This window comes from Xenopus laevis, chromosome 4S (assembly GCF_017654675.1).
Source record: "Xenopus laevis strain J_2021 chromosome 4S, Xenopus_laevis_v10.1, whole genome shotgun sequence".
Classification (NCBI taxonomy): domain Eukaryota; kingdom Metazoa; phylum Chordata; class Amphibia; order Anura; family Pipidae; genus Xenopus; species Xenopus laevis.
In genome coordinates, this window is record NC_054378.1 from 118,953,726 (window position 1) to 118,967,851 (window position 14,126).

The 14,126-nt window shown below is 40.2% G+C and overlaps 1 protein-coding gene across 7 annotated transcripts in view; it reads right to left on the reverse strand.

The window, feature by feature from the left end:
* The window catches only part of ccdc51.S (coiled-coil domain containing 51 S homeolog), a 31,252-nt gene that overhangs the window by 2,660 nt on the left and 14,466 nt on the right, over nucleotides 1–14,126 (reverse strand). For 5 of the 7 annotated variants that reach the window (XM_018261458.2, XM_018261460.2, XM_018261461.2 and 2 more), the window contains 3 exons: nucleotides 8,683–10,734; nucleotides 2,965–3,305; nucleotides 782–946 (listed from right to left, as the gene is read on the reverse strand). In XM_018261458.2, coding sequence (XP_018116947.1) covers nucleotides 782–946; nucleotides 2,965–3,305; nucleotides 8,683–10,723 — 2,547 coding nt within the window. In that variant the 5' untranslated portion in view covers nucleotides 10,724–10,734. The remainder of the gene's footprint in view (nucleotides 1–781; nucleotides 947–2,964; nucleotides 3,306–8,682; nucleotides 10,735–14,126) is intronic. The other 2 variants (XM_018261465.2, XM_041561766.1) reach the window with 1 other exon arrangement.

Genomic DNA, 14,126 nt, shown 5'->3' on the forward strand with positions numbered 1-14,126 from the left:
TAGTCTTCCAGGTAATAAGGTCCAGAAATTTGCTATTATTCTGAACACCACTGAATATATCTTCAGATCTCCATGCAAGAAAATGAACACCGTTTGGTACGATATTCGGTGCATGTATGTTGGGAAACAAGAAAGGTGCCCAATCAAGAGGCCAGGCTGTGTTGGGGTACAGCTTATAGACTATTAACTAAGAAAGCTTGACGCGCTCCGATTGCCAATTACTGAAGAATAAAGCTACAGTTTTGGCGTTACTTAGTATTATTTCCAACGGATTCTTGGAGATGTACCGTATATACTAGAGTATAAGCTGTCCCGAGTATAAGCCGAGGTACCTAATTTTACCTCCAAAAACTGGGAAAGCCTATTGACTCGAGTATAAGCCGAGGGTGAGAAATGCAGCAGCTTCTGGTAAGTTTCAATCAAAAAATTGAGGGTTTCTGCTCCCATTGGAGGTGCCGGCGTCTCGTTTTTGGATGCCGGCGACCATTCTTGGACGCCGGCGACTATTCATAGACGCCGGCGACTATTCATAGACGCCGGCGACTATTCATAGACGCCGGCGACTATTCATAGACGCCGGCGACTATTCATAGACGCCGGCGACCGTTTTTGCGTTTGACCCGAGTATAAACCGAGGTAGAGTTTTTCAGCATATTTTGGGGGCTGAAAAACTCGGCTTATACTCGAGTATATACGTTCAGTTTCAGCATCCCTAGTTAAAGATGAGCATGGATCTATGGTTAGCTTCTTAAGCATACGGACCAATGACTTTACTCCATACCTGCAGCAACTTGTGCTCCAAAGTTGCCAATTCCAAATACTGAATGTCCTCGCGGGAAACCCGGTCCAGACGATCTCGTATCTCCTTTAATTTTATCTGCTGGGCTTCCACATTTTCACGGGCTTCTCGTACTATGCCACGGGCCACCATGAAGTCTCTCTCAGCCTGGCGTATACGTCAGAAGGCAACATTATGGTTACTGATTATTATCATTCTGCACTGCATTACAGGTCAAGTAAATCTAAAATACAGGTAACTGGGGGCACAACATTAAGGAAAGCAACCCTATGCCTGTTGTGACTTACTGGAGTGCTAACTGCTGAGAAATTTCTATACTGTACCCTCAATCTGAAATACAATTTTTACCCCCAACCAGTCCCACTGCCCTTTTCAAGTTACATCACTAGGGGCCTAAGGAAGGCAGGAAGGGAGAGGGATGAATTTTGACAAGCAGAGCAAAATAATGTTCCAGACCCAACAGTATTCACAGGTAGCCCACTCAATATGCTCTTTCTGTACCCTTCTGTCACCTTCTCTCACTTTAAAAGAGAACTAAAGCTTAACTAAAGAAGTAGCCACAAATGTTGTACATGATGTTTTGTGCTTCTGTACCAGCCCAAGGCAACCACAACCCTTTAGCAGTAAAGATCCCGTGTCTCCAAAGATGCCCCAGTAGCTCCCCATCTTCTTTTCTGCTGATTCACTGCACATGCTCTGTGCTGCTGTCACTTACTGAGCTTAGGGACCCACTCACAATATACAGTACACATAGAATAGAAATGTCACAATATAAGGCTGATTAGTAATTAATACAGATAATTACTACATGGCAGCACAGAAACCAGTGCAATTAGCATCAGAATTTAATAATCAGCAAACCTGTAGCATCAGCTTATATTACAGGGGAAGCTTATTTTCTGCTGGATAATTAGTGACGAGCCCTAAGCTTAGCTTCTCAACAGCTGCTCAGAGCCCACTGAGCATGTGAGTGTCACAGACACTTTCCAAGATGGTGACCCCCTGTGACAAGTTTGAAGTCCTGGATCATTGCTGCTATTGACAAGCTGAAACTTTAGGCTGGTGCAATGAGTTGAGTATATAAAACATGGCATTTTTAGACACATTCATTTTTATGGTTTAGTTCTCCTTTAAAGAAAAAGAGCTATAATAATTACGCACACAGCAGATCTATAAAGAACAATATAATGGAATTGAAAGGACCAGTAAGACTAAATATGAAAAATGTGACCCAACACATTATGTATCAATAGATGGGGCCTTACATAATAAATATTCATGACCTAACCGGAAAAGCCCTACAAAAAAAAAAAAAGACAGTGCACTTACACATACAATTTCTATAAATAGCAACAAACCTGCCTCCCCACCCATCACTTTTTAAGTCTGTATCCTTATGAATTTTCGCCTGTGCTGGCCATTAATTGACAAAGTGTTTATACAATCCTAATGTCTCAATTGTACCCTAACCTTTTCATTTGTAAACCCTATTGTACTCTGTAATCCTTGTCTGTTATCCACCATTTATTCCCTGTTTGCTATAACTGCAGTAAAGCACTGCGTATCTTGACAGCGCTATATAAATAAAAAAATAATGATGATGATGATGATAACCCCGCCCTGTGATGTAATTAATCTGCCCCTGCTCCTACATCATCAAGCAGTGTCAACCCAGAAGCAAAAACTTGAATAGACTAAGGGGCAGATTAATCAAGGGTCGAATAGTAAATTAGAATTTCCAAGTGTCAAAATTCACACATTAGAATTTTAATCCGAGAATGGAAACAGTTCTAATTTGAATATTCGCCACCTAAAACCTGTCAAGTTCATTTACAAGTCAGTGGCCGAGGTCCGTTGAGCCATTTGGAGATGTTAATGGCCTTTCTGACATTCGAGTTTTGTTCGGGAGAAAAAATTTATTGGTATGAATTGAATTTTCAGGTCGGAACCATTCGATCGAATATTAGACATTCAAATTTTTTCTTAAATAACCTCCCAGTCGAATTGCGAGTATATTGGTATTAAAAAAAGGACCGTAGGACCTGTTGTCCTGGTAGAAGAAACAATAACCAACTGGACAACGGCAGAAGATTTACACATTGCTTCTTGTTTTCTGGCCCATTTTGTTTTGGAAACAGACCTCCCTGAAGCCTGAAGGACATTACCTCTGTCACGTGCCCTTGGGCTTCTCGGACTTCCACTAGGCCCACAAACTCTTCGTATCGTTCCCACCAGTTCTTCGCAGTGGTGGAGACTCCCTGCATGGTATTTCTTACTACCGTTCTCCCAGCTGCTTGCCATCTTTCCAACGGACTTACAACTGGGTCGTGGGCTTGGGGTTTGGAGTCTGGCTGTTTATTAGTGGAGGAGCAGTATGTTCGGATTCTCAGCTGATTCAGGCCAAAGTGCTGCACAATACGGGAGTGAGGACGCACTCTCAAGGATCCGTTCAAAATGTGAACAGTGCAAATTGGCCTCATCGTAGTTGTGTCTTTGAGCTTGTTGGCTGTCGGAAAGAGAGAAAGCGGTTACATTTAAACATTCACATTGATTAGGGGAGATGGTCGGCCTCCTGGTATCATACACAAGACAACCAATCTGCTGTCTTCTTTCATCACCCCCCCTCCCCCAAATCCCCTATTGATGATATTGGCCTCAAAGTATAGCACCAGCAGCACTGTAAACTTATATTTAGAAATTAGGGATGCACCGAATCCAGGATTCAGTTCGGGATTGGGCCTTTTTCAGAAGGATTCGGATTAGGCCGAATCCTTCTGCCCGGCCGAACCAGAATCCTAATTTGCATATGCAAAATAGGAGTGCGAGGGAAATTGCATGACTTTTTGACAAGGAAGCAAAATATGTTTTGCCCTTTCCACGCCTAATTTGCATATGCAAATTAAGATTCGGATTCGGTATTCGGCCGAATCCTAAGTAGTGGATTCAGTGCATCCCTATTAGAAATCCCTAAAAATAAGATCATGATTCGTAGCCCATTGTTAGAGCTTTTACATTATTATGAAACTATTGAGGTTGAAATGAAAGACAAAGATCAGGTTTAAACTTTTGCTTAAATAATGACATGATAAGGAGGAATGGGATAAAATGTATATTCTCTACATCCATGGTATTTGTGCTGACAGCCCTGCAGGATTTACAATATTAAATGATATTTTTGGGACACATATTCCTTAACTGTGGGGCTGCTCCCTTTGGATATGGGGCTTGGAGAAGTGGCAGGTGGGGCACAGCTTGAAGGCCAATTAGGGTGAGATATGGGCAGACTGCCTATTTTACTCCTAGATACACCTAAAAAAACATTTTGAAGGTCAGTGAAGGTAAAATTTGAAGCAAATAAATGCATTTGCTGTCCGATATATCCTGGAAACTCGAATACAACAACATGTCGAATCCCTATTGGTGAATAAATACTATAAGAATCTTAAAGGAACAGTAACGTCAAAAAATAAAAGTTTTAAAGTAATGAAAATATAATGCAGTGTTGCCCTGCACTGGTAAAACTGATCTGTTTGCTTCAGAAACACTACTATAGTTTATATAAATGAACTGCTGTGTAGCAATGGGGGCAGCCATTCAAAGGAGAAAAGGTTCAGGTTACACAGCAGATAACAGATAAGCTGTCTGTCTGTCTAATGGTGTTATCTGTTATCCATTAGTTAACCTGTGCCATATAGCTAGTTTTCAATTTCCGCCATTGCTCCACAGCAGCTTGTTTATATGAACTATAGTAGTGTTTCTGAAGCAAACAGTGCAGTTTTACCAGTGCAGGGCAACATTACATGATATTTTCATTACTTTAAAACACTTAAATTTTTTGGTGTTACTGTTCCTTTAAGGACTTAAAACCCCAGATGCTTAGACTTAACTAAATATACATATTGGTTATTGAAGAAAAAGTCATATTTATTAACCAATCATATCTTTAGCCAGCATAATTAAAAACATCCTAACCCATAAAAATTAAAGACAATGCAGATGATCAAGGGGCCCCTTGTATATATAATCACACTCAAACCCCCAGATTAGTGACTCATAGAATCCATAGTGTATTCCAGGAGTCACTAATTTTATCTAAATCCTCAATGCATTTTGGTGTTGTTTAATATTCTGGAAACTGTGACTGAATGAAAGGTACACAGATATTTTCTGTGGGCCTGTTATCAAAAATGTTCGGGACCTTGGGCTTTCCAGATAAGGGATCTTTCCATGATTTGGATCTCCCTACTAAATAGGGATGCACCAAATGCACTATTTTGGATTCGGCGAACCCCCTGAATCCTTTGCAAAAGAGTTGGCTGAATACCGAAACGAATCCTAATTTGCAAATGCAAATACAAAATGTTTTATGACAAAAAGTCACACGATTTCCCTCCCTGGCCCTAATTTGCATATGCAAATTAGAATTCCGATTCAAATCCCGAACCAAATCCAGGATTCAGTGCATCCCTACTACTAAATAATAATTTATCTCCACAATGTAAAATTGTGTTTATTATACCGTTTCTATATACCATTTTTATTTGTGCACAGTATATATTTCACCTGCTAGAATGTTTTTTTTTTTTTGTTTTTTTTTGGAGAAAAATCACTATACTGGTGACTTTATACAGTACTGTGGGGTATAGCAGGATAAAAATGACATACAATAAATGCCTGCCATTGGAGTCAGGCACTGAGGAATTGTGTTCTCTACAGTGAATTGATCTTCACCAACTTTTCAGTCTGAAAGATGAGTCTGGGTTTAGTGGATGCCAGGAGATTGCCACCTTCTGAAATTAGTGCTACTCTAAAGCTTGGTGGCAACAGAATAATGGTCTGGAGTCCCAGGGTTTCAATACCTGTAAAAGTAACCCATTCCATGTTTTCTTCTTTGTAGTAACAATTTGGGGAAAGCTTTTCCTAATTCAGCACAAATTAATTGCGGATATAGGAGTAGAATAACTTGACTTGCCTGCACAAAGCCCTGATGTCAGCCCAACTATAACGGAGAGTAAAGGCTTTTAGAGCAGCACAGGGACTGATCAATATTGATTCCCTTGGATTTTGGAATGAGCAGTTGTCCAGACAGGTACCCAGAAACCCTTAATTAATGAAGTTGAAATTTCTAGGGCAACATATGGTGGGTGGTATGCAACACCGGTGGGATACGTTAGTATAACCTTCTGCTGGTGGGGCGACAACCCTGGTATGAAATCTCTTGGTGAAGCAAAGCTACTAAGAATACATTTTGGCCAGCATTCAGTTAGGCTTTGGGTTCAGTTAGGATGCAAAATCTGCATGATCTGAAATCTCCAATATCTACATGTTCAATTTCTTCCCAAAGCACAGATATTCTTCCTTCTGGGATTGTTCAGCAGATCTGTTACCATTCACCTATATGGTAAGGTCTGACCAGACCAAGTGTCAAGCAGTAGAAACTCTTCTAGTGCACCTGATAAGTGGTTTATGTTTGGAGAGAACTACACTTTAAACCCTCCTAATACCATATCACTTTTAAACCAATATCGCACTGGCAGAAAATACACCTAGTAGAACATAATTGTAAAGGTGGATTCTTTTGTTGATGGTGAATTGTGATGCAAGACAAAGAAATCCAGATAGCGTAGAAGGACAAAAGAAAGAATACTACAGTGGGGGTGGGTGTCAATTTATTAACTTTCTCCCCTTTCCTGTGTATTAATTAGTTTTTTCCCCCCAATCTAGTGCTCCTTTTCAGAAAAAAAAACAGATCATGCAAATATGTGAATATGCAAATTAGAGTTCAAAGTCTGACAAATCTTTGGTGGAGGATTCGGTTTTCAGACGAATCTAGAAAAGGTGGATTTGGTGCATCACTACAGATAATAGATCCCATACCTGTAAGATAATGAAATTGCTACAGTATGCTACTGAAACAGACCGCAAACCTTTGTACTGTAAGGGAATTATTTAAATTATGAGTTGGATTAGAGTACTGTAAAAAGAATTCAACAACATGAATGTCATCTCAAGATAATTACTTATGTGTTCCAGAAGCCACATGTTTTCCAAAGCCAGAGACCGATAGAGGGCAACTGCTTGTAGTTCAAGGCTGACGGTCTAAGAAGGACTGTTGCAACCATGTATAACCCGAACAGACACGGAGATACTTAATTTCATATAACATTATCAAAACGTGTATCAATTTTTGGTTAAAGTGAAGGCAGAGATATCCTGATCCAAAGTTTTATATGTCTTAGGATTGGGGAATACGATTTACACTTGTTTTAGAGCAGGGGTCCACAACCAATGGCTTGTGAGCAACATGTTGCTCTCCGAACCCTTGGATGTTGCTCCTAGTGGTTTCAAAGCAGGTGTTTGGAGGCAAGTTTTGGTTGCTCAAAAAAAAAAAAAAAGAAACTGCCAAACAAAGCTACCTTGAGATTGCCAGTCCATATAGTGGCTGCCAAATAGCCAATCACAGCCTTATTTGGCACCCCCAGGAACTTTTTTCATGCTTGTGTTGCTCCCCAACTCATTTTACAATTGAATGTGGGTTATGGGTACTAAAAGGTTGGGGACCCGATTTTAGAAACACAGACTGCCATTTTTGAATTCTGTTGTATACCAAACCTTTCACAATAGATTTGGTTAAAGTCAACCTGATCTAAACCATAATTCACATCAGAAAGGCAGTGAAGCCTCTGTTTTCATCCAATAAAGGTGGCCATACACGGACAGATAAAGCTGCTGATATCCGTCATTTAGACCAATTTGACAGCTTATCTGCCCATGTATGGGGGCTTCTGACGGGTCTTCCCGATCGATATCTGGCCACGATATTGATCGGGAAGGTTTGATTTTTACCAGACCGACCCGTCGGAGCTCCTTGGCTTATCGTAATTCGATCGTTCGACTATATGGCCGGACGTTCGAATTACCCCCGAAATAGCCATGCCGTTAGTGGCATATCGGGGAAAGATCCGCACGTTTGGCGATCTTTGAGTCTATGGCCAGCTTAAGTTATCACTATGCAGTGATGTCCCCAACCCACAAATAAAATACATGTTTGTTGAATATTTTTTTTATTTGGAAGATTGGTTTGTCACACTACATGTAGTCTACAAGAACATTAGAATATACAACTAATTATAAAGAACATAGTTAAAAACATGAAAGCTAATATTTATACTTTTTTTTTTTCCAAAGGAGAAGGAATAGCATTTTACACTTGGGGGTGCCAAAAGTTAGGGACTCCCAAGTGACTACTTTTACTTACCCGACACCCCGGGCTGGCGCTTCTATCAGCAAAAAACTGCACCGGCCTGGGGTTCTTTTAGAGAACACCATGGAGAGATCCTCTTCCTGCTTCTCTGCGTCTTCTCGCAGTTTCACAGGCGCAGTAGAGCGGAAAGAAGGACTTCAATGAAAAAGCCGGTTATTTTCCCTCTACTGCACATGTGTCTGCCCTGGGAAATTTGAAAACCGATGAAGCAGGAAGAGGATCTCTCCCTGGTGCTCGCTAGAAAAACCCCAGGCCGGTTTCTGCTGATCGGAGCACCAGCCCGGGGTAAAAATAGTCACTTGGGGGTGCCTAACTTTAGGCACCCCAATTGTAAACTGCTATTCCTTCTCCTTTAATAAACAAAGTGTATTTTCAATATCAACCCAAAAAGAACTGCATTTTTAATTCTTGTAAAACAAACCAATCTATAGGAGTTTTTCCCTAAGGTTTCCATATTACAACAGCCTTTAGACCTCTGCTTTGCAGGATACAGTTTTAGGAAGAAAGTTTGATGCTGAATTCCATTTATTTTCCAGATTGCCATACAAGATTTTCACAGAGTCTAACATTATATTTAAGAGGGAGCTTTCACAATCCTCATATTTGGGCACCCACTCACTTTTTAAGTTTTCATCAATGTTCGAAACGGATGTTCCTGGTCGTATTATGGAGGTCTGCTCTCCGGTCATATTCCAATTGTATGATAAAGCAGCCAGTGCCGTGCGCACATATAGCTCATCAGTACTCAAAGATAAATGTTCTGACTGGAATTTCTCAATGTTGCTGTGAAAAGCCTCCAAATCTCTGGTGTGACAGAACTTTTCTGTCTTTTTAATATCCTCTAGCAGAACGGGATCATTGATTATTTCGGCCAGGGCTGCATGAGCAGGGTGATTCCAATGAATCCAATTTGTGTTCATTTGCTCAGCATCTGAAATGCTTCCGTGCTGGCATTGTTTGTAGTATTTCAGGGACTCAAAACTGTGCACATTTGCAACATGGAATAGTACAGACTTCCATTTCTCAATCAAAAGATCAACGTTTTGTTGGCAAGTTTGGGCAGACCACCAGAGATGTTTTGTGATGGCACCAATCCAACTGGCTATGTTACTGCATTTCCTTTTCATGCTTGCCTCCTCTAGTTTTTGGGAAAGGCATTTGCAAAGCTGCCAAACATCCAGCTGGTGTTCAATACGTGGATATTTTATCTCCATTAGTTTTCGGATTCCGACCCGCTGATCGGTGGCAATGATTTTGATGTCCAACTCCTCATCAATTAGTTGATCAAGACAGGCTTGCAATGTGTGTCTCTCAGTTTCCACTAATGTACTTTCTGGACCAAAGGGTTTAATTTTAAAAGAGACAATTTTTTTGGACATTACATCGATCACGGAAGACATACAGTACTTATCGGAATGCCCAAGATTGACAACCTGCCTACCTGTTGCTAGTACAACAGATTTTTCTGCCAATTCCTTTTTTATCTTGCCTTCTTCAAGCCTCCACTGATAGTCCACTGCTGGGAAAAGATATGCCTTTTGATATTCATGGTATGCTTTAGGTGAGATTGCTGGTATTCCAAAAATATGAAACACTTCTAGAACTTTCTCAAGTGAAAAACTGCTTAGAAGAATTGTGGAGGCCATTAAAACGTTGCCAATGGATACATTTCCAAACACCGGTTGGGTATTCCATGCTAGTGATTTGTGGCCATTTAAGCACGTTAAATGCACAGTTAGCAAACTTCCGTCTACTTTTTTTTCAATGTGACTAACTGGTGCTTGACAAGGTGGCAGCTGTGAGTGTTGGCAACGGACAAGAGTAAGTAGTCCATCCAAGGAGTCTTCAAACACGATAAATTTTTTCTGTTGTACAAAGTTTCTTTGTACACTGTTTGTACTGGGCTCGTGATATGATGCACCAGGAGAATCACCAAATGATGGATTCAGTGGGTCTTTTAGATTTTCAAAGGATTCAAAAGTATCACATGCTCGCTCCTGTACTGTCGGTCTAACTTTATTTGATTTGGAAGATTTTTTGATTACTTTTTTAATGGATGTTTTTTGGTACAAATGGTCCTTCTCAGCACCCCAACGCTTTACTTCTTGAGATCCACTTCTGGTTTCAGTGTCTAAAACTTCTGTCTCCAATGGTGGGTCAGTCTGTGTAGCAACATTTACGTAAATTGGCCAGTTGTACGTATTGACTGATGCGTCTCTTTGAAAAACCCTATCATCGGTTTGTGTATGCACGGTGACTAGTTTTGAAACTCTACGTACAACAGTAGCAGAGGTAGATGGTACTTCGTCTTCTACTCTCAGTCTCTTTGCTGTTGGTAATGAGATCTGACTATGAACAGGAGTTGGCGATATAACAGGAAAAATTGTCGGGACAGCATTTGGTTTTAAGGTTGTTTTTGAACCCCTAGCCATATAGCTATCTCTTGTAAAGTGACATGAGCACATTCGGAAGTTGGCTGTTTTCTTTCCTTTCAGAATTTTATCTGCAAGCACATCAATATCCCCAAAGTCCTGACCAGTCTGTAACAGCCAGTCCTTTATCATAATTATATTATTTGGAAAAGGGTGAAGGACGACATCTGGGTATTGGATCTTTTGTCCACTTTTGTGGCGACAACCCTTCACTATGCAATTTGGCATTTTAACAGCACCTAAAATATGAAAGTAAAAAGTTTCATTTTATAGCACTTTAATCATAACACCCCCCTTGCTACTGGTAAAGTTCAAATGTTCCAGTCATTTCAAAGTACAACGTTTACAGAAAACAAACTTTACAACAGTAGTAGCTTTCTAACAAGAAAGCTAACTGGAAGACATTTAATTATTCCACAGCTGTAGCATACTAAAAAGCTATGGTGCAAAATGACTTCCTATTTCTATTGGGTGGGAATCACTAGTTGGTATCACTTGAAATCAAGAGAACAATCCAAACTCGAATTCGAGATTTATCATACCCTGGGAACAACTAAAATTCAACTATCCGCCACCTAAAACCTGCTGAGTTCATGTAGAAGTCAATGGCAGTGATCCAGTGAAGACGTTAATAACCTTCCAGAGAAAAAAAACTCGATTCGAGTTTAGTTAAATTCAATTCGAATTTGATTTGAGTTTTCGGGTCAGTAATATTCATTAGAATTTCGAGGTAATTCGAGGTTAAAAAAAAAAAACTTTCGATCTTTGATAAATCAGCCCCTTAGACTATCCTATCCTAAATGCCAACTTTTAACATGGAATTCAAGAACCTACTAAGAAAGATTCTCTTTTGGATCTGGCAATAATGGATTATATGAATTTTCGTGGGTGAGCACTAAAGGAACAATGATCATAACATGGTCTGGATTGAGATTATATTGTAGAAATAACTGTCTAAGGGAGTAATGAAGACATACAACTTAAGCAGTATAAGAGCATCTCTGCAATATATTAACTGGGACAGGGTTTTCACGAGACTAAACATGGAAGGAAAATAGAATGTCATTAAAACGTTCGCATATTCCCATAGTAAGCAAGGAAAGACGTCGCAAAGCTAAACATTTATGGTTTGATAGAAGCATTAGCATTGAAGTTGGCAAGAAAAAAAGGTGCATTTAAGGCATTTATGTTATTCTGAACAGTTGAGACTTTTATTAGTTACAAAGAGGCCAATAAATCAAATAGGCGAAGACAGAGAATAAAAAATGGCATTAAAAGGAAATAGTAAAAAAATTAAGCAAAAAGGAATCCTTTTGTATAATGCAAGCAGGGAGAGTAGGGCTCTTGTAAAATGTTCCTCATATTGGGCAAAATGGAAAAAAAGGGCTGCAAAGGCTTTTTTTCTGCAGACTCCAATGGAATCCTGATGCTGCGGTTGTCATGAACCACAGATTTTTTATCCTGCACTCAATGGGGGGGGGGGGGGGGGCTGTATAAGAGGGCAAGTACTTCAGAATGAGTCCTTTTGTCGGACATCAGTGGTAGTAAAGCTTTTAGAAGGTGACGCAATGGATAAGATACTTAAAGGAACAGTAACACCAAAAAATTAAAGTGTTTTAAAGCAATGAAAATATGTACTGTTGCCCTGCACTGGTAAAACAGGCCTATTTGCTTCAGAAACACTACTATAGTTCATATAAACAAGCTGTTGTGTAGCAATTGTGGAAATTGAAAAAAGACTATATGGCACAGGTTAAATAGTGGATAACAGATAACACCATTATGTTCTACAGAGCTTATCTGCTGTGTAACCTGAGCCTTTTCTCATTTGAATTGCTACACAGCAGCTTATTTATATAAACAAAAGTAGTGTTTCTTAAAGGAGAAGGAAAGCTACGGAGGCATTTTATTGTCAATAGATTAGCTGCAATAGTGCAAGCTAGAATGCTATATTTATTCTGTAGAATGTTTTACCATACCTAAGTAAAAAGCTCTAGAAACTCTCTTTGTTTAGGATAGGAGCTGCAGTATTAATGTGGTGTGACATCACTTCCTGCCCGAGTCTCTCCCTGCTCTGGGCTCAGATTACAGTAGAGAAGGGAGGGGTGGGGGGAGAGGCGCAAACTGAGCATGCTCTTGTCCAGGGCAATGAGGTTTAAGGTGAAAACAGGAAGTCTGATACAGAAGCCCATGAGTACACAATAGAAGGAAAGAAATGTGCTGTTTCTTTTGACAGGGGACTCAGAGCAGTACTACTTTGGGGGTTTACTTGTATATTTAGATGGGCCTTTCTGATAAGGCTTACTTAGTTTTAACCTTTCCTTCCCCTTTAAAGGAGAAGGAAAGGTGTAAATACATAAACACACCTACAGTTTAATCTCCTTCTTGCTGACTGAACCGCTAAGCTTTCATTTCCCATAAGTGTGTTCTGACATGATTAAGACACTAAGTGCAGCAATGCCCTCTGGCTTGAAGTTGCCATCTTTGAGTTCTCCTCGTCGCTTCCTTCTGCTGCTGTTCCCTAGAACAGAGGTTAGAAAGTAGGGATGCACCGAATCCACTATTTTGGATTCGTCCGAATACCAAACCGAACCTTAATTTGCATATGCAAATTAGGGATGGGAAGGGGAAAACATTTTTTAGTTCATTGTTTTGTCACAAAAAGTCACACAATTTTCCTCCCGCCCCTAATTTGCATATGCAAATTAAGGTTCGGAATCCCGAACCGAATCCTGGATTCGGTGCATCCCTATTAGAAAGAGCTCCCCATCAAAAGCCTGCAATACATTTCAGTCACATATGTTTGTGTGCCATGTGTGTGTGTAGACTCTTTAGTGCCGCTCAGTTAAGGGTCAGGGCACACACTCGGGGAGATTAGTCGCCCGGCAACAAATCTCCTCTTCTTCGGGGTGACGAATCTCCCCGAACTGCCTCCCACCAGCTAGAATGTAAATCGCCAGCGGGATGGCACTCGAGTGCTTCATTTTCCGAAGTTTCCTCTTAAGGCAACTTCGGAAAACGAATTGCTCCGAGTGCCATCCCGCTGGCAATATATATTAAAGTAAATATTGCCCTTTTACATCTCTTGCCTTGAACCGCCATTTTGTGATGGTCTCTGTGCTGCCTCAGAGATCATCTGACCAGAAATACTACAGCTCTAACTGTAACAGGAAGAAGTGTGGAAGCAAAAGATAGAAATCCGTCTTTTAATTGGCTCATGTGACCTAACATGTATGGTTTGTTTGTGTGCACGATCCTACGATCCCTGGGGACGGCCCTTATTTTTTAAAATGGCAATTTCTAATTATGATTACCCAAAGGCTCATACTACTAAAAAGTATATTATGAAAATGGTTTATTTACATGAAGCAGGATTTTACACGAGCCGTTTTATGCACTATCTTTTTATAGAGACCTTCATTGTTTGGGGAATATAGCTTTCCATTAAAGGAATGTTTGGATCGAGAACTGGATGATAGTGCCAATACCAAAGTACTCCAGGATTGTCGTTTTCTTCTAACTGGAGCACTGGCCAGTGGTATCACGTGATAGTGTGCTGGAGGCAACTGAGAAATATTTGGGTACATTTGTGGATGACAAACTGTAATTCTAGGCAGTTTCAGGGGTACTG